Source organism: Haliotis rubra, unplaced genomic scaffold (assembly GCF_003918875.1).
Source record: "Haliotis rubra isolate DU_JTF1 unplaced genomic scaffold, ASM391887v1 Scf450, whole genome shotgun sequence".
NCBI lineage: Eukaryota > Metazoa > Mollusca > Gastropoda > Lepetellida > Haliotidae > Haliotis > Haliotis rubra.
Genome location: NW_025767136.1, coordinates 510355 through 535000, shown reverse-complemented (window position 1 = coordinate 535000; position 24646 = coordinate 510355). Strand labels below are relative to the sequence as shown.

The 24646-nt window shown below is 42.1% G+C and overlaps 1 protein-coding gene across 1 annotated transcript in view; it reads left to right on the top strand.

Moving 5' to 3' along the window:
• The window catches only part of LOC124289883 (salivary glue protein Sgs-3-like), a 43323-nt gene that overhangs the window by 330 nt on the left and 18347 nt on the right, over positions 1-24646 (top strand). Inside the window, exon 2 of the mRNA XM_046726555.1 lies at positions 325-394. Coding sequence (XP_046582511.1) covers positions 325-394 — 70 coding nt within the window. The remainder of the gene's footprint in view (positions 1-324; positions 395-24646) is intronic.

Genomic DNA, 24646 nt, shown 5'->3' with positions numbered 1-24646 from the left:
TTAAGGGACACGATCACGGTTACTATGACACGCAATCAACCAATCCACCGAATCTGACCATTCGATCAATTAGGTCGCAAATGTAGGCCAGTGCCCAGAGGAGAAAGTGGCTCTGCTTCTGCTCGGGTCACAGCGGTCTATGAGTCATGACAAATCAAAGATCATCTCTATCTAGGCTGTTACTCCACATCGAATATCGGATTACTGCATTCGGTTGTACTTCCCGAACAGCGGTGATCTTCCGTTTGACTTTTGAAACCATTTTCTTCATCCAGATCCTGACCTGATTTTGATATGGTTGTGTGAGAGGTAACTGTTGTGTAGATTAGGTCTTCCCTCGACCAAATGTCCATAGATGAGATCACCCGCACCATCTACAAGGTCGAGGTCAAGTGTACAATTGTTCTTTGAGGCGCAAGGTACACGGGAAAACACACTTACAGGGAAGACCATTTAGGAACTTTGCTCAGGATTTAGAAGGGTGAATAAAAGCAGGAGGTCTATTTGAATTGAATGAAAAGTGGGAACAGTGTGTAGATACTTGGTGCTTTTGATTGTTCACATGTTAGTTCTAGTTATCGTTGGTCAGATGATATCTACATCATGTTCTTGTGGGTCAGGAACAGGATATGTTGTTTTATTGTTGGTCATGTAAGTTCTACATTTTCTTTTGATTAAGGAACAATTTCCAGTATGTTCCTGAGTGGCCAAGAACAGTGTGGTCTGCACCGTGTTCTTGGGGATCTCCTTCTGTTAACACTATATTCGTGTGGGTCACATAGATACTACACTAAGTTCTTGAGTCAAAGACTAACATCTTGTCACAGAAAAAACGGTTCCTAAATTATGTTCATTAAAATATAATGAAAAATATTCCAGAGACTTTCTTCATTTCGAGAAGCTGAACCTGTGATGATCTAGACTCGCCACATTTCTTGGACTTTCTTGGATGTCTGTTTCAGAGTGTGTATGACAAATTAGAACAGTTCATTCCAACAAGTTGTTTGTCAGGACCAGTCTGCTTCAATACGTTCTTGGTTGATCAGATGCACTCCTCGCCATGTCCTTGTTAGACGGTAGATAAAGGTACATATAGGTATCTATGAGTCAGAGGTAATGGACAATCCATGTACGTTATGCAGAAGGTGATTGTGAGTCACATACTGGAGCTAATGCGTCTTTGGGAGCCACACACAGTAGACAGTAGGTGTTTGTGGGCCACATGCAGAAGACACTAGGTATTTGTTAGACACATATTGGAGCCAACAGTCTTTGGGAGCCACATACAGAAGACACCAGGTATCTGATAGACACATACTGGAGCCAATAGGTCTTTGGGAGTCGTAGACAGTAGCTTTACCTGAGTCATGTACATAAGGCAGTAGGTGTTGCTCAGTCACATACAGTAGACAACAGGAGAGTCACATGCAGATGACGGAAGGTTGTCTGGAACGGGCACATACACTGGACCAGAGTTTGTGAGTCAGGTGCATAGAGGCCAACTCACAGTACCGTGTGCAATCAGTAACCAATAGCACTTGATGTACATGTATATACAGATACTTTATTGGGCACAGTTGCGTCTGAAACTACTTTGATGGTGGATCATTGGCAGGGTAAAGACGCGAAGAAACGAAACGGGCGTGACTAGAACGCGTGTGCAGTATATCACCATGAACAACATACGATACGTTATTGATGAGGGCAGCTATGCTACTTTGGCGTTGGCCCAGTTATCGTCCAAAGATTCTGGACCAGAAATAATTAAGCACTCAAAAATAGGTCAAATGAATATTTAGGGCAAACAAATGTAGGTCAATGAAGAGTCTAGAGCAGGTCTTGTAGGTCAGAGGGAAGTCTAGAGCAGGTCTTAGTAGGTCAGGCAGTATTGATCAAGCAGCATCGTCGCTGTGGGCGATGGGAGTCGCCTGGTAATTGATATCGACTTGTGGTGAAAGGCGCCAAGCGCACTCTAACAGTAACACAGTGACTGCATCATGTTCAAACGTCCATCTATGTGTGCAGTGACATTAACAGAATGATATTGTGTTCTACATGAGTATCACGTCTCCGCTAGACATGAAGTAGACCAACTGTCTCATTGCATATCACCAATGGTTAACTTGCAGCAACGGCTCTTTGTTGCGTCTCTCTCGCTGTCATGCTGTGTCAGGGAGGAGAGGGATGGATGTAGGATGTAGGATGTAGGATGTTGGATGGGGACGTCGAGTAGGAGGGGATGTTTCTAGATGGTTTCCGTATTTGATCTTGTTGTTGGTTTGTAGGCATGATCAAATATTACAATACTCGCCAAGTGGTTGACCTGTTCTGTAATATGAGAACAGTTTAACTGTAAAAGCAATATTTTAATGGGACGTTACACATATGCAAAAGACCCAGTGTTTGTTTGTTTGTGCGTGTGCGTGTGCGTGCGCGTGCGTGCGTGTGCGTGTATGTGTTTGTGCGTGCATATTTAGCTTTACGCCGCTTTATGAGATGTGAGTATAGGTTGCTGGAACTGATGAATGATTTTATCTCTGAGAGCTGAGAATGAGGATGTGAGTATAGCCTACGCTGCTGGAACTGCTAGAATGATTTTGACTGCAGAGGCTGAGAAAGAGATGTGAAGTATAAGCTACTGGAACTGATACATGAATGATTTAGACTGCTAGAACTGTTCCAAGAATGAGATGTGAGTATAAGCTGCTGGAACTGATGAATGATTTTGACTGCGAGAATGAGGAAGAGATGTGAGTATAAGCTGCTGGAACTGATGAATGATTTTGACTGCGAGGCTGAGATCATGAGATGTGGAGTATAAGCTGCTGGAACTGATGAATGATTTTGACTGCTACAGAGCTGAGAATTAGTTTTGATGTGAGTATAAGCTGCTGGAACTGATGAATGATTTTGACTGCGAGAACGCTGAGAATGAGATGTGAAGTATAAGCTGCTGGAACTGATGAATGATTTTGACTGCGAGAGCTAGAGACAGAGATGTGAGTATAGGCTGCTGGAACTGATGAATGATTTTGACTGCCTTGATGAGCTGAGACAGAGATGTGAGTATAAGCTGCTGGAACTGATGAATGATTTTGACTGCGAGAGCTGAGAATGAGATGTGAGTATAAGCTGCTGGAACTGATGAATGATTTTGACTGCGAGAGCTGAGAATGAGATGTGAGTATAAGCTGCTGGAACTGATGAATGATTTTGACTGCGAGAAGCTGAGAATGAGATGTAGTATAAGCTGCTGGAACTGATGAATGATTTTGACTGCTAGAGCTGAGAATGAGATGTGAGTATAGGCTGCTGGAACTGATACTGATGATTTTGACTGCGAGAACTGAGAATGAGATGTGAGTATAAGCTGCTGGAACTGATGAATGATTTTGACTGCGAGAGCTGAGAATGAGATGTGAGTATAGGCTGGAACTGATGAATGATTTTGACTGCTAGAACTGAGAAATGAGATGTGAGTATAAGCTGCTGGAACTGATGAATGATTTTGACTGCTAGAACCGAGAAAAAGAGATGTGAGTATAAGCTGCTGGAACTGATGAATGATTTTGACTGCGAGAGCTGAGAATGAGATGTGAGTATAAGCTGCTGGAACTGATGAATGATTTTGACTGCGAGAGCTGAGAATGAGATGTGAGTATAAGCTGCTGGAACTGATGAATGATTTTGACTGCGAGAACTGAGAATGAGATGTGAGTATAGGCTGCTGGAACTGATGAATGATTTTGACTGCGAGAAATGAGAATGAGATGTGAGTATAAGCTGCTGGAACTGATGAATGATTTTGACTGCGAGAGCTGAGAAAGAGATGTGAGTATAAGCTACTGGAACTGATGAATGATTTTGACTGCTAGAATTGAGAATGAGATATGAGTATAAGCTGCTGGAACTGATGAATGATTTTGACTGCGAGAAGCTGAGAATGAGATGTGAGTATAAGCTGCTGGAACTGATGAATGATTTTGACTGCGAGAGCTGAGAATGAGATGTGAGTATAAGCTGCTGGAACTGATGAATGATTTTGACTGCTAGAGCTGAGAATGAGATGTGAGTATAGGCTGCTGGAACTGATGAATGATTTTGACTGCGAGAGCTGAGACAGAGATGTGAGTATAAGCTGCTGGAACTGATGAATGATTTTGACTGTGAGCTGATTGTGAGATAAGCTGCTGGAACTGATGAATGATTTTGACTGCATGGAGCTGAGAATGAGATGTGAGTATAAGCTGCTGGAACTGATGAATGATTTTGACTGCTAGAAACTGAGAATGAGATGTGAGTATAAGCTGCTGGAACTGATGAATGATTTTGACTGCTAGAGCTGAGAATGAGATGTGAGTATAAGCTGCTGGAACTGATGAATGATTTTGACTGCGAGAGCTGAGAATGAGATGTGAGTATAAGCTGCTGGAACTGATGAATGATTTTGACTGCGAGAGCTGAGAATGAGATGTGAGTATAAGCTGCTGGAACTGATGAATGATTTTGACTGCGAGAGCTGAGAAATGAGATGTGAGTATAAGCTGCTGGAACTGATGAATGATTTTGACTGCGAGAGCTGAGAATGAGATGTGAGTATAAGCTGCTGGAACTGATGAATGATTTTGACTGCGAGAGCTGAGAATGAGATGAGTATAAGCTGCTGGAACTGAATGATTTTTGACTGCGAGAGCTGAGAATGAGATGTGAGTATAGGCTGCTGGAACTGATGAATGATTTTGACTGCGAGAGCTGAGAATGAGATGTGAGTATAAGCTGCTGGAACTGATGAATGATTTTGACTGCGAGAGCTGAGAATGAGATGTGAGTGCAGGCTGCTGGAACTGATGAATGATTTTGACTGCTGGAGCTGATGAATGATTTTGACTGTTGGAACTGATGAATGATTTTGACTGCGAGAGCTGAGAATGAGATGTGAGTATAGGCTGCTGGAACTGATGAATGATTTTGACTGCGAGAGCTGAGAAGAGATGTGAGTATAAGCTGCTGGAACTGATGAATGATTTTGACTGCAGAAAGCTGAGAATGAGATGTGAGTATAGGCTGCTGGAACTGATGAATGATTTTGACTGCGAGAGCTGAGACAGAGATGTGAGTATAAGCTGCTGGAACTGATGAATGATTTTGACTGCGAGAGCTGAGCCAGAGATGTGAGTATAAGCTGCTGGAACTGATGAATGATTTTGACTGCGAGAGCTGAGAATGAGATGTGAGTATAAGCTACTGGAACTGATGAATGATTTTGACTGCGAGAGCTGAGAATGAGATGTGAGTATAGGCTGCTGGAACTGATGAATGATTTTGACTGCGAGAGCTGAGAATGAGATGTGAGTATAAGCTGCTGGAACTGATGAATGATTTTGACTGCGAGAGCTGAGAATGAGATGTGAGTATAAGCTGCTGGAACTGATGAATGATTTTGACTGCGAGAGCTGAGAATGAGATGTGAGTATAGGCTGCTGGAACTGATGCATGATTTTGACTGCTAGAACTGAGAATGAGATGTCAGTATATGCTGCTGGAACTGATAGATTTTGACTGCTAGAACTGATGAATGATTTTGATTGCGAGGGCTGAGACAGAGATGTGAGTATAGGCTGCTGGAGCTGATGAATGATTTTGACTGTTGGAACTGATGAATGATTTTGACTGCGAGAGCTGAGAATGAGATGTGAGTATAGGCTGCTGGAACTGATGAATGATTTTGACTGCGAGAGCTGAGCCAGAGATGTGAGTATGAGCTGCTGGAACTGATGAATGATTTTGACTGCGAGAGCTGAGAATGAGATGTGAGTATAGGCTGCTGGAACTGATGAATGATTTTGACTGCGAGAGTTGAGAATGAGATGTGAGTATAAGCTGCTGGAACTGATGAATGATTTTGACTGCTGGAACTGAGAAAGAGATGTGAGTATAAGCTGCTGGAACTGATGAATGATTTTGACTGCTAGAACTGAGAAAGAGATGTGAGTATAAGCTGCTGGACTTGGTGATTAGAGGAGTGTGGGCTGCAGGAGCTAAGAACAGGGTGAGTATAGGCCGCTGGAGTGGATAATTGGATGGGAATAGGCTGTTGGAGTGAATAATTGGATTGCTACAGCTGAGAAGGAAATTGATATAGGCAGATCTGACAAGAAGATCAGTATACGCTGCTGGAACTAAGAAGTGGGTTAGTATAGGATGTTGGAGTGTATAATTGGATTGGTATAGGCTGCTAGAGTGGATAATTGGATGGGTATAGGCTGCAGGAGCTGAGAAGGATATAATTTTGACTGCTACAGCTGAGAAGGAAATTGATATATGCAACTAGACCTTAGAAGGGAATGAGTATAAGCTGCTACAGCCGAGAAGGACAGGGGATTGACATGTGTGAAAGTTCATGAAATATATGCCCCGGGATATGTCAGAGACAATAAACCCATCCCTCCCAAATGCCTCGTCTCGCCACTGCCATGCGCAAGTGGGACGTCAATACCATCAAGTAAGTAGGGCCTGTCATAGATGTAGTACATAGGGTACTGACACGACACATAGATGTAGTACATAGGGTACTGACACGACACATAGATGTAGTACATAGGGTACTGACACGACACATCGACCTGCATGACCAAGTAGAGGGGGGCATATCGAGGTCACTGACCGCCTGCGGAGAAGAATGGCATTAGCTGCATGCCACGCTACGTTACGTTTATGTTTCTTTGTGTATGTCAGTTGGCCGATTTATTCTTCGGTATGGAGACTGCAAGCTCATAAAGATAGGTTAAGTTTGTCGCCCATCATTCTCTATTGAGTGTTATCACAGTGTTATAGTGACTAATTCAGGCCAGCCATCGTCCAAATATAAAAAAAGTCCAAAACTATGTTGTCAAGACATGTGAGACTTTATTGTAATATAAACTCTGTCAAAAAAGAAACGCAACCCCTGTATTTTAGAGATTTTGATCTGAAGTTTTAGGACGACACGGCATTTTTATTATTTAAGACAGAAGTCTGAAATTTGGCAGAATAATAACCTAGATGGGCATGTTTTAAAATTGTCATTTCAAAAGTCATCTCACAGACACCAGTTTGTCACCAGGGGGGCGTCTTTCTCAGTATCTCGTATGAGCACCACGCGCTAATCAATCACTGCACGGCATCTCCTTGACAAGACCGGATAAGACGCTGATTCTTTCCTGGGAATGGCTCTCCACTCCTCCTGCAGTGCAACGGCGAGCTGTTGCAGCGTCTGTGGCGGCGGCTGACGTTGACGTACGCGTCGATCCAGAGTATCCGCCAGGTGTTCAATAGGGTTGAGGTCTGGTGATTTAGAAGGCCATGGCAAGACATTGACGCTGGAATTCTGCAGAAAGTTCATTGTTGCACGTGCAGTATGAGGCCGGGCGTTGTCCTGATGAAAAATCTGTGTCTGTTGGTCAATAATCGGGAGAAGGTGAAGCTCTAACACGTGGTTGATGTAACGTTGGGCCGTCAGGTTCCCCTGAACGATCACCTCAAAGCCCTCGATTTCTGGTTGTACGAGATGGTTCCCCAAAACCATGATGACTTTCTCCGCCAACCCTTGTCCACCCGTCGGACGGTGATGGGCGCAAAACGTTTATGACGTTGCCCTATACAGACGCTGTCTTCCGTCGTGACGTTGCAAAAGAAAACGTGATTCAACAGGAAAACCAGATGCGCCTCCAGCAGTTTTGTGGAAGTCCGTATCCTTACGTTGTTGCACCCACCTGAGTCGTCGGCGCCGATGTAGGGGCGTAGTACAGGGTCCAACAACTGGCTCCATGCGGCACGTAAACCCGCTTCTTCAGATGGTTCCTAAATCGTTTGAGCTTTCGACAATTTCCTCAAACTCTGGTATTTGTGTGGCAGCAATGGCTGGTGAAGCATGCCGATTACGCAGGCGTGATGGACCCGGATGTAAATTGATCTTGAAGGGGTCGTCAGCCTTTGGCCTTCCACTTCTCGGGCGATCGTTGGTCAAATTGAAGCATGTTGTAGCGGCTCCAAACATGTGAGGTACTTTATTGTAATATATATATGACGCTAACCTGTATTCTTAATCACTACTGTACATCCTTATCACTACCCGCATTGTACATTGACTTGTCAGCCCATTAATTATTGTATAAGACATTTATAACCTTCATTGGTAATCCCCCTTGGCCGTGTCTGCCATCACATCAACTGGTCAAGGAAGTGCTATTGTTTTTCTGTCTGTCCATTGATGAGTCGTCGCCTGTCCATTGATGTCAAAAACTGTATATATATATGCTCACATCTACACCTGTATGGAAAAAACAGAGTACAAGTCCGGTATTCTGACGGTCTGTAGGGACGACCACGAGCAGAAGAATGCCTTTAGTCATCTAGTAGATGATTCTGTATTGAGTGTTTTCACTGTTTTAGTCTTCTAGCTGATGATTCTGTATAGAGTGTTATCAATGTTTTAGTCTTCTAGCTGATGATTATGTATAGAGCGTTATCAATGTTTTAGTCTTCTAGCTGATGATTATGTATAGAGCGTTATCAATGTTTAGTCTTCTAGCTGATGATTATGTATAGAGTGTTATCAATGTTTTAGTCTTCTAGCTGATGATTATGTATAGAGTGTTATCAATGTTTTAGTCTTCTAGCTGATGATTATGTATAGAGCGTTATCAATGTTTTAGTCTTCTAGCTGATGATTATGTATAGAGTGTTATCAATGTTTTAGTCTTCTAGCTGATGATTATGTATAGAGCGTTAACAATGTTTTAGTCTTCTAGCTGATGATTATGTATAGAGTGTTATCAATGTTTAGTCTTCTAGCTGATGGTTATGTATAGAGTGTTATCAATGTTTAGTCTTCTAGCTGATGATTATGTATAGAGCGTTATCAATGTTTTAGTCTTCTAGCTGATGATTCTGTATAGAGTGTTATCAATGTTTAGTCTTCTAGCTGATGATTATGTATAGAGTGTTATCAATGTTTTAGTCTTCTAGCTGATGATTATGTATAGAGTGTTATCAATGTTTTAGTCTTCTAGCTGATGATTATGTATAGAGTGTTATCAATGTTTAGTCTTCTAGCTGATGATTATGTATAGAGTGTTATCAATGTTTAGTCTTCTAGCTGATGATTCTGTATAGAGAGCGTTATCAATGTTTTAGTCTTCTAGCTGTTTTGATTATGTATAGAGAGTGTTATCAATGTTTAGTCTTCTAGCTGATGATTATGTATAGAAGTGTTATCAATGTTTGAGTCTTCTAGCTGATGATTATGTATAGAGAGTGTTATCAATGTTTTAGTCTTCTAGCTGATGATTCTGTATAGAGTGTTATCAATGTTTAGTCTTCTAGCTGATGATTATGTATAGAGTGTTATCAATGTTTAGTCTTCTAGCTGATGATTATGTATAGAGTGTTATCAATGTTTTAGTCTTCTAGCTGATGATTATGTATAGAGTGTTATCAATGTTTTAGTCTTCTAGCTGATGATTATGTATAGAGTGTTATCAATGTTTTAGTCTTCTAGCTGATGATTATGTATAGAGTGTTATCAATGTTTAGTCTTCTAGCTGATGATTCTGTATAGAGTGTTATCAATGTTTAGTCTTCTAGCTGATGATTATGTATAGGAATGTTATCAGTGTTAGCATAGTCTTCTAGCTGATGATTCTGTATATAGAGTGTTATCAATGTTTAGTCTTCTAGCTGATGATTCTGTATAGAGTGTTATCAATGTTTTAGTCTTCTAGCTGATGATTCTGTATAGAGCGTTATCAATGTTTAGTCTTCTAGTGCATGATTCTCTATTGAGTTTATATTATTCTGTTTTGAGTGTTAGCATAGTTTTAGTCTTCTGGTACATGACTCTATATAGAGTGTTATCAATGTTTACTCTTCTAGTGCAATATTCTCTGTTGATTTGCATAGGAATCTCTACTGAGTGTTAGCACAGTTTTAGTCTTCTAGTACATGATTCTATATAGAGTGTTTAGTCTTCTAGTGCATGATTCTCTCTTGAGTTGTATATGATTCTCTATTGAGTGTTAGCACAGTTTGTATCTTCTAGTGTATGCATGTGTCTGAATTTAGTTTTCCTATTGATTCAGCCTTCTCGCATATCAGACTGTATTGATTTCTCCTCAGGATCACACTTCTCACATATCTGGGTTTAGCAATCATGGTTTGTCTTTCAGCATATTCGTGTTGCATATTCTTGCGTCTTTAGTCTCCTAGAATACTATTCTGTATGGAGTGTTATTCATTGCGTACGCCTATTTTCGCTTTGTTTGTATTTACCCTACTGTGCTGTTTATATTAATTATGGTTGTGCCACGCTGGGTGTTGGGTATACTTCCTATTACTACTATTTCATTTTATATTTTTACAATTTTTTTTTGTCTTTTCCAATATAAATACGCACACAGCAGTCCCCAGTATTAACGAAGCCTTCTACAGTGTGAGGGGCGGTTGGGTAGCCTAGTGGTTAAAGCATTCGCTCGTCACACCGAAGACCCGGGTTCGATTCCCCCCATGTGTGAAGCCCATTTGTGGTGAGATATGTTTAACAAGTATACCCGTTTACATTCTGTAAGGGAACGCAATCCAGTCCACATGTTAGGATTTGTTTGATTTGTTTGTGTGTGTGTATATAGTAACGCTGCACTCGGCAACATTCCAGCTATATGGCCACTGTGTGAATAATCGAGTCTGGACCAGGCAATCCAGTGATTGAGCATCATGAGCTACGATCTAGGCTGTGGGTTCTTGTCAAGCACCAGTCCTATGTATATTTATGTTTGTACTAATGGTGTATTTGACCCTACGAAACACTTCATGATTAATCTCGGGCACTATATTTTCGGCAAAATCGCGTTTATCGTCACGTTCAAAATTATTGCAGTGGTATGGTGACGTGCATGCACCTGTGCGTGTGAGAGCGTGTGTGAGTGTGGGTGAGTGAGTGAGTTAGTGAATGAGTGAGTGTGAGAGTGAGTGAGTGAGTGAGTGAAGTAAAACCCAAGAGCGTGGGTATGATAGCTGACATACCTTGAAACATAAGTGAACCGAAGAGAGAGAGAGAGAGAGAGAGAGAGAGAGAGAGAGAGAGAGAGAGAGTGAGAGTGAGAGAGTGAGGGAGACAGAGAGAGACAGACAAAGAGAGAGTGAGAGAGACAGACTGAGAGAGAGGCGTGTTCTCAAGTAAATTGAGAGGTTTGAGCACAGACAGACAGACAGACAGACAGACAGACTGACTGACTGACTGACTGACTGACTGACAGACAGTCAGTACTTTACTGATATGGTAACGGTGTTCGCTGAGCACGGCAACTGCCCAGATGTGTGTGTCGCCTTCAGTGGCGATATGCTGCAACTGCCTCTTTACATATATCGATCATGCCGTCTGTGTGGGGTGTATGTCATGAACAGACATACAAGGTGAATTTAATTCCAGCTCCACCGCCAACCTGCAGATAAATACTGAATCGGTCTCAGTGGGCGAACTAACGTGTTTAATGTATGGCATTAAACGATGGAGGCAAGGTCACGGCGAAGGGAGGGGGTTACACACAGAGACACGAATATACCATACCTTTAGGAACATATACATATGAATATACTACAGAGACGAAGAGCGAGAGAGAGAGAGAGAGAGAGAGAGAGAGAGAGAGAGAGAGAGAGAGAGAGAGAGAGAGAGAGAGAGAGAGAAAGAGAGACAGAGAGACAGACAGACGGAGAGAGAGACAGAGAGAATGACAGAGAGATACAGAGAGACGGGCACACTGAGAGATACAGAGACAAAGAGACACACATTGAGACAGACAGACGGAGAGAGAGCGAGAGAGACAGACGGAGAGAGACAGGTAGCGAGAGAGACAGATGGAGAGAGAACGAGAGAGAGAAAGTGAGATAGAGGGAAGTTTGAAGACAACGGACAGACAGGCAGACAGATAGACATGCATGCAAATAGAATGGGTGAACTGACAGATACCGTGAATCATTATTACGGTACATAAGCTTGAATACATTATTGCTAGTGCTGTTACTGTTTCTTGTATATAATATATCATTTTTTGTCTGTCTAGACCTATTGTAGCACTGACATCAGCATCAATGACATCCCAGAAACAAGGCATGACTGATTTAAACCGACAGTGCGGTCTTCGTCACCTAATCGTACAATTACAGAGACAGCACCGCTCACCGACCTTAGGTTATGTCCAGCACCGTAAAGCTATGTCCAGTACACATAAGACCACTGATTGCCCTTTTGACCTCGCTTGACAGCATTATACTGACTGAGTTTGGTTTTACGCCGCTTCCAGCAATATTCCAGCAACATCACGGCGGGGGGACACCACAAATGGGCTTCACACGTTGTACCTATGTTGGGAATCGAACCCCACCGCCCCAAACAATCAGCGAATACAAACTCTCGGCAATTAACAAGTCAGTCTACAGTCAGACGGAGTTCAATAGCAGCACTTAAACAACTAAAGTAAAAGAATATGTCTATTAATGTCATTTCAAACAAATATAAACATTTATTACAGGTTTTTATTTAGTCTATTTCACGAACGTCTCCGGAACGACGGATTGATCATTCAGCTTCAGATCACGTAGTCCGCTCATATCGCACATGAATCTCGCTAACTTGTGTGGGCAGAGGATAATTGGAAATATCACTTACCGTCTCATTGAGGGGGAGGGGGAGACATAATGGGAAGGTGGGAGGAAGAGCGTTATTTTTTAAAGATAAAACAGAGGGGGCGACATTATTGATACAGAAAGGCTCGTTGTATCCAGACACCGAACTTGAATTTTGCTAATAGGAAAGAGCTTCCATTATCATGTTTAGAACAACGTTTGTTTAGACTGGCGTTTAGCCCCAGATATAAAGAAATGTCTTTGATAATATATATCTACAATATCTTATAACATCAAAAGGAGTGTTCCCAGCCGCGGTTTTGCCTGAATATTGGTAAAAGCGGCGTAAAACTAATTCACTCACTGAAAATTTGAGTGGGTGAAAGAGGTTACTTCTGCGCCGCTTTTAGCAATGTTCCAGCAATATCACGACGGGGACACCAGATATGGGCTTCTCACATTTTACCCATGTGGGGAATCGAACCCGGATCTTTGGCGTGACTAGCGAACGCTTTAACCACTAGGCTACCCACCGCCCCTCACTCCAAAAGGGCCCAAAACAGTTCTTAATTTCACGCTAGGGCTGAGGCAACATAGACCTGCGTAATAATTCGCTTTGACTACTTATCCAATATATTCTCCAGGGTCTGGCAGACGGACGAGGCGTTTCCCTCTGGGCTATAATCTTGATCCAGGTGCCATCCTGACTTACTGCTTCCGGGTTATGACCTCATAAAACAAAGTCATAGGTCACTTTGCTGATCCTGGCTTAGATGTAGGGGATTATCTTCTCTGTGCGTGACACAGGTAACGGCAGTGTCTCTCCAGCTGTCTCCAGAAGGACGTGTCTGTTTATGATACCCAAGTACGCTGTCTTATATATTGACGCACGTGTACACCGGTCCAAATCAGTAACAATACCACAGTTAGGCATTTGTCCACTTAGTTTATTCTTTTACATTTCATTCATCGAAAACAATAGAGTTGTTCTTCCTAAATCATTTCATTCGGAAAATATCGTCAATATCCGTTTGGCTCATTAAACTGATATACATGTACAAAATTGCTGTTGGGGTGGTACAAATGTAACGGCACCAGTTCGGCAGTTCGACAGAGAGAAATGCATCTTACATGTTAGTGAGCTCAGAGACCATATATCGGTATATGGTCTCTGGTGAGCTTCAGAGAAAATAACAGAATAGGTCTTAACCAATGAGAATTAGACATTCTGCGTAAAGGTAAGACCAAGAACTATATTTCAGGGACTATATGTTAGCGTATGTTAGCTCGGCACGTTTACTCAGTGTACAATATACGACAACACAAGCAGTCAGATATGACCAGAAGAAAGGCTGACAGAGATATTTTGTTAGGGTTTCAGCAATATTCCAGCTATAAGGCGGCGGTCTGTAAATGATCGAATCTGGACCAGACAATCCACTGATCAACAGCATGAGCATCGATCTGTTTGAATACGATGACATGTGTCAACCACGTCACGCGAGCCTGACAACCAGATGATTTTCGAAGCTCTCTTAGCGCTAAGATAGTCGTAAGTGCCATACATTAACATTAACTTACGACTATCTTACGCTACTTCAAAATAAAGGCCCTGATCCGTTGCTCGCCTCTTACGACACGGGTTGCTGAAGACCAATTCTTTACGGGTTGATGGGAGTCATGTTATCTTTATCAAGCAATGTGTGTATACGTAAAACCCATATACCACCGGTTTAGTTGACTGAGAGGACTTATGTTCAGAGAGGAAATCATTTACAGGCCAGCCGATTCAACATTTCCTTCCTATCGTCCTTAAGTAGCGACTCTCTGATTGGCTGTATCCGATGTAGATTGGTCTATGGTGTGGCTGATGTAAGGAGAGTGTTAGTCAGATATACAGATACTGTGTTGTGTGACTGGAGGAGTCCCACAGTCAGATATACAGATAGTGTGTTGTGTGACTGGAGGAGTCCCACAGTCAGATATACAGATAGTGTGTTGTGTGACTGGAGGAGTCGTACAGTCAGATATACAGATAGTGTGTTGTGTGACTGGAGGAGTCCCACAGTCACAGTCAGACTGGAGGAGTCGTACAGTCAGATATACAGATAGTGTGTTGTGTGACTGGAGGAGTCCCACAGTCAGATATACAGGTGTTTGGGAGAGTGAATGGTTTCCTCAATAACAGTTTAGCAGAGAAACATACACATGGCCGGAGAGTGAATGGTGCACTCAAAGACAGATCAGCAGACACACATACACATGGCCGGAGAGTGAATGGTGCACTCAAAGACAGATCAGCAGACACACATACACATGGCCGGAGAGTGAATGGTGCACTCAAAGACAGATCAGCAGACACACAAATAAATAGCGCGGAGAGTGAATGGTGTACTCAAAGACAGATCAGCAGACACACATACACATGGCCGGAGAGTGAATGGTGCACTCAAAGACAGATCAGCAGACACACAAATAAATAGCCCGGAGAGTGAATGGTGCACTCAAAGACAGATCAGCAGACACACATATAAATAGCCCGGAGAGTGAATGGTGCACTCAAAGACAGATCAGCAGACACACAAATAAATAGCCCGGAGAGTGAATGGTGTACTCAAAGACAGATCAGCAGACACACATACACATGGCCCGAAGAGTGAATGGTGTACTCAAAGACAGATCAGCAGACACATATATACATGGCCGGAGAGTGAATGGTGTACTCAAAGACAGATCAGCAGACACACATATAAATATCCCGAAGAGTGAATGGTGTACTCAAAGACAGATCAGCAGACACACATACACATGGCCGGAGAGTGAATGGTGTACTCAAAGACAGATCAGCAGACACACATACACATGGCCGGAGAGTTAATGGAGTACTCAAAGACAGATCAGCAGACACACATACACATGGCCCGAAGAGTGAATGGTGTACTCAAAGACAGATCAGCAGACACACATATAAACAGCCCGGAGAGTGAATGGTGTACTCAAAGACAGATCAGCAGACACACATATAAATAGCCCGAAGAGTGAATGGTGTACTCAAAGACAGATCAGCAGACACACATACACATGGCCCGGAGAGTGAATGGTTTACTCAAAGACAGATCAGCAGACACACATATAAACAGCCCGAAGAGTGAATGGTGTACTCAAAGACAGTTTAGAGAACACTGCATACACATGGCCCGGGAGTGAATGGTGTACTCAAAGACAGATCAGCAGACACACATACATATGGCCCGGAGAGTGAATTACAATTTCTAGGTTATATCAATGATAAAATTGTCCCTTTAAACGACAGGTGTCCTCAGGTACTGTCCGCTTTTCTAGACTTGCCTATTAAAAAGAACCATCCTTGGACTTATCATTCAGTACAACCTTGGAGCAAGGCTTGTGTGAACAGTGTACAGACTGATACAAAGCTGGTAGCGAGGTACGTTGAGAGGAGTGAGTGAGTGAGTGAGTGAGTTTAGTTTTACGCCGCACTCAGCAATATTCCAGCTATATGGCAGCGGTCTGTAAATAATCGAGTCTGGACCAGACAATCCAGTGATCAACAGCATGAGCATCCATCTGCGCAATTGGGAACCGATGACATGTTTCAACCAAGTCAGCGAGCCTGATCACCCGATCCCCTTAGTCGCCTCTTACGACAAGCATGGGTTACTGAAGATCAATATTCTAACCCGGATCTTCACAGGTCACGCTGAGGAGGTTTGATGGGTGGACGATAAATGGATGGATGATAGATTCATTATAATTTATTTATGTGATCGAATACTTGGACGAAGAAGGGTAGACTGATGAACTGATGAATAAAGGACCAGGGGTGATAGAATGATGATAGATATAGCCGACACAGCCGACACACAGACACACATTCACACAGACACTCAGAGGCAGACAGACATACACTGACAGACACATAGACACGGACAGAAAGAGATTCAGACAGATACAAAAATCAGACACACACATACAGACAGACAAACACTCAAAGATAGACAAACACTCCCTGCTACACATAAACAGGCACACACATACATACAGACAGACACTCAAAGATAGACAAACACTCCCTGCTACACATAAACAGGCACACACATACATACAGACAGACACTCAAACATAGACAAACATACAGACAGACAAACACTGATAGACAAACACTCCTGCTACACATAAACAGGCACACACATACATACAGACAGACACTCAAAGAGACAAACACTCCCTGCTACACATAAACAGGCACACACATACATCAAAGATAGACAAACACTCCTGCTACACACATAAACAGGCACACACATACAACAGACAGACACTCAAGATAGACAAACACTCCCTGCCACTAAACAGGCACACACATACACATAAACAAACACTCCCTGCACACACATACATACAGACAGACACTCAAAGATAGACAAACACTCCCTGCTACACATAAACAGGCACACACATACATACAGACAGACACTCAAAGATAGACAAACACTCCCTGACAAACATAAACAGGCACACACATACATACAGACAGACACTCACAGACAGACACTCAAAGATACATACATACAGACAGATAGACACACTCACTGACACAGACAGACACTCACACATAAACAGGCACACACATACATACAGACAGACACTCAAAGATAGACAAACACTCACTGACACACAGACACTTAACCACATACACACTGACAGACACATAGACAGACAAAACAACATAAATGAGAGCATACATTCCGGCACACCGACCCCGATCTATTGTAGAAGCCATTCAACGCATATTATTGTAATACCAAAAAAACAAACGATAGCAAATGGTAACCATGGAAATCAGACATATACTCATGCCAATAATGCTTGTCACCCTCCCCACCCCACCCCAACCCCCACACACCACCCCTCTCCAATTAAAAAAATTGAAGGGGGTGACAACCATTATTGGCATGAGTATATATTATTCTATGCAAGTATTCTGTGAAAAGGTCAACAACTAACCTCTCACAAACACACACACACACACACACACACACACACACACACAGTAAGCGTAATATACCACCGTGAGTATATCCGGAGTGAACGGCGCGCTATTATACAGTGACAGTTACTATCCTCTGTTGTGATTCCTATCAATATCTCATTAACGTTTTATGTGTGTAACTTTACCGGTGGTTTATCAGTACGGCGCTTCTACACACGTACGCTTAAATAGATGTTACGCTAAGCTAATGACCGTTTGAACTCCAAGCATGTATAAATTATTTATGTCGTACACCACTGTTTACTCGATACGAAAATAGAACTGCCTGTTGGATACCTAAATCGCTCGGAGGACAAAAGCAGTTACGTTCCGTTAAGAATTCCCGGAAAATTCCGACGATGCCCAACATTCTCTCGTCATGTTCAACACGATTCGTGTGGGGCTATGAACCTAAGGGGCGACATTCAGATCGTAACTCGGAGTGAAGGTGTACCGAATCGGTTGCCAGACTTGGATGTAGTTTTGTCAGTCGTGTATGTCCGAGAATTTGATTAATGACCAAACCGGTCGATGTCAGGTGTGATTGACGTTAGGTCGGACATTAAGTCTGATATTAAGTCGTACCAGGTTGTGTAGTGTCTGTAATTGGTTGTGGAGTATTTTCAGTTACGGCATGTAGTTTGTAGGTTCTGTGCCAAGACTGAGGAATATCTGCTTTTAATTTAATTGTAGGTCTTCAAAGGCGCCTCGACGATAAAAATAGGCTACTCGAGAAGCTATATTAAATCAGCATCGGAGAAAAAGATGTTTTAAACAGGTAGGTTTATCACGCAATGCAGAATGTCATGGGTGAGATTTCGGCTGGTGCTCTGTTGGCACTGTCTGCTTCAGTGTTGAACAAAGGAGATATGGAATCTGAATAGCTCTCTTTTCATTAAAAATTCTATGAATACCCTAACAGAGAGACCGTATAGATATCTAGGTGGATATATATCATGACTCCAGATATACATGTAAAGCGGGATAGCTGCATACATTCCAGCTGGAAGGATGGACAAATGGAAAGGTAGGTATACAGATGAAAAGACGCCAAATCGAAAGACAGGTTGATAGATAGATAGATAGATAGAGAGAGAGAGAGAGAGAGAGAGAGAGAGAGAGAGAGAGAGAGAGAGAGAGAGAGAGAGAGAGAGAGAGAGATACTTACTGACTGACTGACTGAATTTGGTTTTAAGCCGCTTTAAGCAATATTCCAGCAACATCACGGCGGGGGACACCAGAAATGGGCTTCACAAATTGTACCCATGTGGGGATTCGAACCCGGGTCTTCGGCGTGACGAACCAACGCTTTAACCACTAGGCTACCCCACCGCCCATAGAGAGAGAGAGAGAGAGAGAGATAGATAGAGATAGATAGATAGATAGATAGATAGATAGATAGATAGATAGATAGATAGATAGATAGATAGATAGATAGATAGATAGATAGATAGATAGATAGATGGATGGATAGATAGATAGATGGATAGATAGATAGATAGATAGATAGATAGAGATAGATAGATAGATACGCACTCACGAACCCATACATGCACGCACGCACACACACACACACACATACACACATACATACATACATACATACATACATACATACATACATGCAGACAGACAGACAGACAACAGACAGACATTGTAACGGGTGATTAACACATGTATTAAGATTAGCAAATGGTTGAGAGTAGGATGAACAGAGACAGAGAAAGAGAGAGAAAGAAAGAAAGAGAGATCGAGAGACAGACAGACAGACAGAGAGACAGACAGAAAGAGAGACAGACATAGAACGTCATTGATAGATGACACATCGGCACACAGCCAGTCAAACATTAACCTCCACAGTCACACCGATACCTTGCTATAACACACGACATGTACCCAGCCTCACACATTAGACACGGTCTGTGGCACTCCATGGCGACAAACACGTCAAACCTCCCAAGTGATTATTTCCCACTAATCCCAGTCATACCACACTAGCCTGTCACGAAAACCACAACAACTCCACGCATGACCAACAACAAGTCACCCCGACATACACCACCGAAATCTACTCACGGCTATGGAATATATTTTACTTTTAAGGTCGAGGCGACCTGTGTTGACCAATGAAATAGACGTGAAATGACAAGCGTGTGTTTTGGCGATCGTTTTGCATATTTCACGGAAGCAGCCGCTGGATAATTGGCATTTACGAGCCTAACCGCTTTCCTTCATATGAAATCCCGTATCTTTGCCGCCTGGTTCGACTGAGAAATACCTCATGTTATATTTCATAGGGCCAACTTCGTGTCAAGTGAACGGCGATAGCCTGTTGCTTGCGGCTGGAATATCGCCTACATGAATCCTATCTGTTTATCTTAATATTTATATGTTATTATGTAGCTATGCTGGTGCTTGTTTATTTTTCCATGTGAATATCACGCACATGTGAAATCAACACCGAATAGCCTCCATGATTTACAATTCTCGTTTTCTGCACTTTTACTGTTTACACGTTTTGTATTAATTTTGGATGTAGGGCTTGAAGCCTACAAGACAGTATTTGTCTGTGTATGGTGAGTGAGTTTAGTTTTATGCCGCTTTTAGCAATATTCCCGCAATATCACGGCGGGGGCCACCAGAAATGGGCTTCACACATTGTACCCATGTGGGGATTCGAACCCCGGTCTTCAGCGCGACAAGCGAACGCTTTACCAACTAGGCTACCCCACCACCCCAGTCAGCGCATGGTGTACTTGGATGAAGGGTATAGGAATGAGTACATGGCTTTATGTTGTTTAACCAATTTTTCGGTACCATTCCAGCTATACCGGTTACTTGTCAAATCTGGGGGCGGTGGGGTAGCCTAGTGGTTAAAGCGTTCGCTCGTCACGCCGAAGACCCGGGTTCGATTCCCCACATGGGTACAATGTGTGAAGCCCATTTCTGGTGTTCCCCGCCGTGATGTTGCTGGAATATTGCTAAAAGCGGCGTAAAACAGTACTCACTCACTCACTCACTCACTTGTCAAATCTGGATTAAAAAGACCATTTATGCAAAACACGATCAACACCCACTCACCCAAATTACGTAGACCCCTCTTAAGAACGAATAATGGATATTCAAGTTTTAACGAAAACAATAACGACTTAAACACGATCTAAACAGCATCAACGACAACAACAACACCGGGACCACCATCACAACCGCCAATAAGAATAATGATATTGATAATGATTAACAGATTCTCCTTATCCGATATCCCAAGTGCGAAGACAGATGCTCATGCTGTTGATCACTGGATTGTCTGGTCCATACTGGATTATTTACAGACCGCCCCCATATAGCTGGAATATTGCTGAGTGCGGTGTTAAACAACAAGAAAGCAAACTTATCCGATGAGATTGTTGGTCCTTTGTGTTCAACAAATGCAACATTCTTCATCTTAAACGTGGCAGGATAGAAGGAGGCTGGGTCAGTCCACCTAGGAAGGACTCATTGACCATCTCGTGGAAGGTCAAACTTATACGTTCTTAAAGATGCAGGCAAGAGACTGAACATGCACAAGTCTCTAAGGTAATAAATAATGATTAAATGATAATTTTTTGAAAAAATATATAAATAACAAACTGGGGTCCTGTCCCCTTATCTGGACTTGCCACTTTAAAGGATAGAATTGCTATACATGCAACTTAGCTTGAGACAAACTCCAGCATACAGACGCAGTCTTATGAAAATCTGGAGTTCAGAGCTGAAGGTTCGCAATTAGGTCAAAGAGACCAATTCTTATTTTGTGTCATTTCTTCCTTTTAGTGCTGATTGGACGAGTATTGACAACCAGTGGGTGAGTGAGTTTAGTTTTACGCCGCACTCAGCAATATTCCAGCTATATGGCTGCGGTCTGTAAATAATCGAGCATCGATCTGCGCAATTGGGAACCGATGACATGTGTCAACAGGTCAGCGAGCCTGACCACCCCGATCCCGCTGAGAGCCAAAATCCCAATGTCAATGTTGATGTTGCTGATGGTTCTCTATAGTCTATCATACAGACCCTGAAGCAAATATATCCAAGAAAGACCACGCAAGTCTAGAAAATGAGGCAAATCTAGATTTCCTCAGCTTCTTGAAAATGAAAAAAAAGTCTCAGGGCTCCTTTTCATTATATTATATATTTTTTAACTATGAATTTTTTTTCAGTAAAATATGTTCATTTCAGAGACTAGTTGTTAGTCTAGGTTCTCTACTGCTGGACGGTACAGAAAGGAGCGTCATCCAAATGCCATTTTAAATCAGCACAGGTTCAGTTTATCAAAGGAAGGTTCTGTGACCGACCGCTATATCAAGTTTATGTGCAATGTATTGATGAGAAAAGCAATCCCCGCAGCGTCCATCGCTTGGATAAACTGGCTTGAAAACTGAAACAGAAGGCTTTCCGTTTGTTTCTCAGGAGCAATTTGTCATGTCATTGAATTGTCGGTCCTCTTGTCAATAATGTGTTTTACAAGATTCAGGAAAAATATGCCAACATCGTCTTAAAATGTCTCCCATGCATCGTTAGGCTCCCCATTGTTTTCGGTACCCTTGGTTTGGTACATCCTGATCTCTTCACGCAGATCAGGAGAGTGCCCGGGGTTCTCCACCGGAAGCACAACCTTTCTGACACTCTGGGTAATGGTGGGATGGGGAGTCTACATATTCTTGGTGGGTTCTAAGCAGGACTTTCTGACACTCTTGGTAATGGTGGGATAGGGAGTCTACATATTCTTGGTGGGTTCGACCAAGCAGGACTTCCGAAGAGAAGTCCCAATCGTTGTCTGGGCTGCGTGTAGAGGGGGCAAGGGCCCTGTGCTTATGATGTGTACTTACCAGCCTGACTGTGCCAGGATCACCAGAACTCTTTTGCTGCATTCATATATTTAATTCTGTAAATAATAATAATAATAATCACAATGATATGTATAACAATGGCTCTTTTCTCCTCGGTTTAACATTATATTTCATTATTTCCATCTTAATATCATCCCCATTGTCGTAAAAATTGCAATAAACATTGCATAATGTATATAGGAACAACACGTGTGTGCGTCCTGTTGTTTGGTATCACAAACACATTTATATGTATTATGGTAACGGATGGTAAATTACAATGATGATAGCAATAATAAAATGATAACATTTTAATATAGGTTCTGAATGACTTTCTATTTTTTTCATTTCTACATGTGTTACAGAACGTTCGCGAAAACTTGGTGTCGCTACTGATTTTCAATGATCACGGCATATATTTTTCACCGATATTTTCCTTTTTTTACATCCAATGGAACCAGTTTCATATAATGACCGGGACCGGTTGCTCTCTGTCGTGAACGTGTTAAATGTGTATGTTAATAAACGCATTCGTTCTATATACAATAATCTACGGTTGTAACGAACTCAAACGCTGATTTTAATTCGTTATAACCGTACTTCGTCATATGCATTTCGATTAAAATATTCAGAAACTTGCGGGACCAAAATACACTTCGTTACATTCGTCTGTTCGTATTAAGCGTGTTCGTTATAAAAGGAGTTTACTGTATTGCAATGCATAATGATATGAATCAGCTGGTCTGACCGAGATGTCCTTTCCCCGGGGAGTCTATCAACGTTTGAAATAGACATCAGTATTGTCAATCTCACAGCTCCTGAATCGCATTATTTCCTCTTCAGCCCAACCCTTTCTGCAATGCTAAAGACATAAGTGAATCAAGTCTACATATTCTCAGGTTCAGAAATCTCCCATCTCCTTTTCAATTTAGAGGGAATTGTTTGTTCCACAAAATGATATACATGTACATTCAGAGACTAAGCGTTAGTCTAACATCAGTGGGACAGACCTGACCTCAACATATCATACCATCTCCTGGCCTTGCCATACCGTCACCTTTGTAATCACATCTTGTTTTCCACCTGACTGCACAGATTCGGGAGTCGCGATAACATCAAAACACGTGCACGTACACGTCAAGCAGCTGACCCAATGACCGCGGTGTTCTCTGATCTCTCGCGATATGCCAACAAGACGTCTTATTTAATAGTCAAGAAGCCTGACGGGTATTACACAGTATCCTACATAATATCTGACTGATCAGCGTTCTTGAAGGCATCGATATTACTGCAAACAAATCGCGATAAATGAAGCTTCTTTGACGGTGATGTGAGAAAGTTGTTGATTGCGTAGAACAATTTGTGAACATTTGTTTTCACAAGTCTCGAAGGTATTATTTGATCATTTAAATGATATTTTCTAAACATATATAAAAGAAAATATTGCCCCCACCAACAGACAGGTGTCTTTAGATTGTCCTCTCATGTAGACTTGCCTCTCTAAAGGATAGAATTACTCTACATGTACTTACCATTCTGTGCAGCCTTGGAGCAAGGCTAACTTCTAGGAGTCATGTGGAACACGCGAAACACAGATAAAAGAACAACGCTTTTTGAAATTCGACCTGTTCTATTGATTACGTAGTTGTGTTTATACATATGCGTGTAAAATATAAAGAATTACTTCATATAATTCAGGCTTCATAAACTACTGGAAGCTATAAGTTTGCATTTGATAAAAATAGTTACGGACATTATTAAAACATTACTACGCTAAAAGGTCGTCGATGAATTGAAAACTTGTTTCAAACACAGCCATGATCGTGGTATTGAATGTATCACCTTTAGATAACCATTTCATTTTCCGTCAAACATTGATGTATCTATTATTTTGCTTGACCATTTTGTAGTAATTTCAGTGCAATGGCAGGGATTTTTGTACAGTGTTTCCCCCAGGATCCAAAAAGGGCTGGGCGACAAAGGGGGCACCCTTATTCCAAAAGGGTAATGCAATGACAGATCAAGTATCAAGTTATTCGTGTATATAATTCTAAAACGCTCAAAGAGCGCA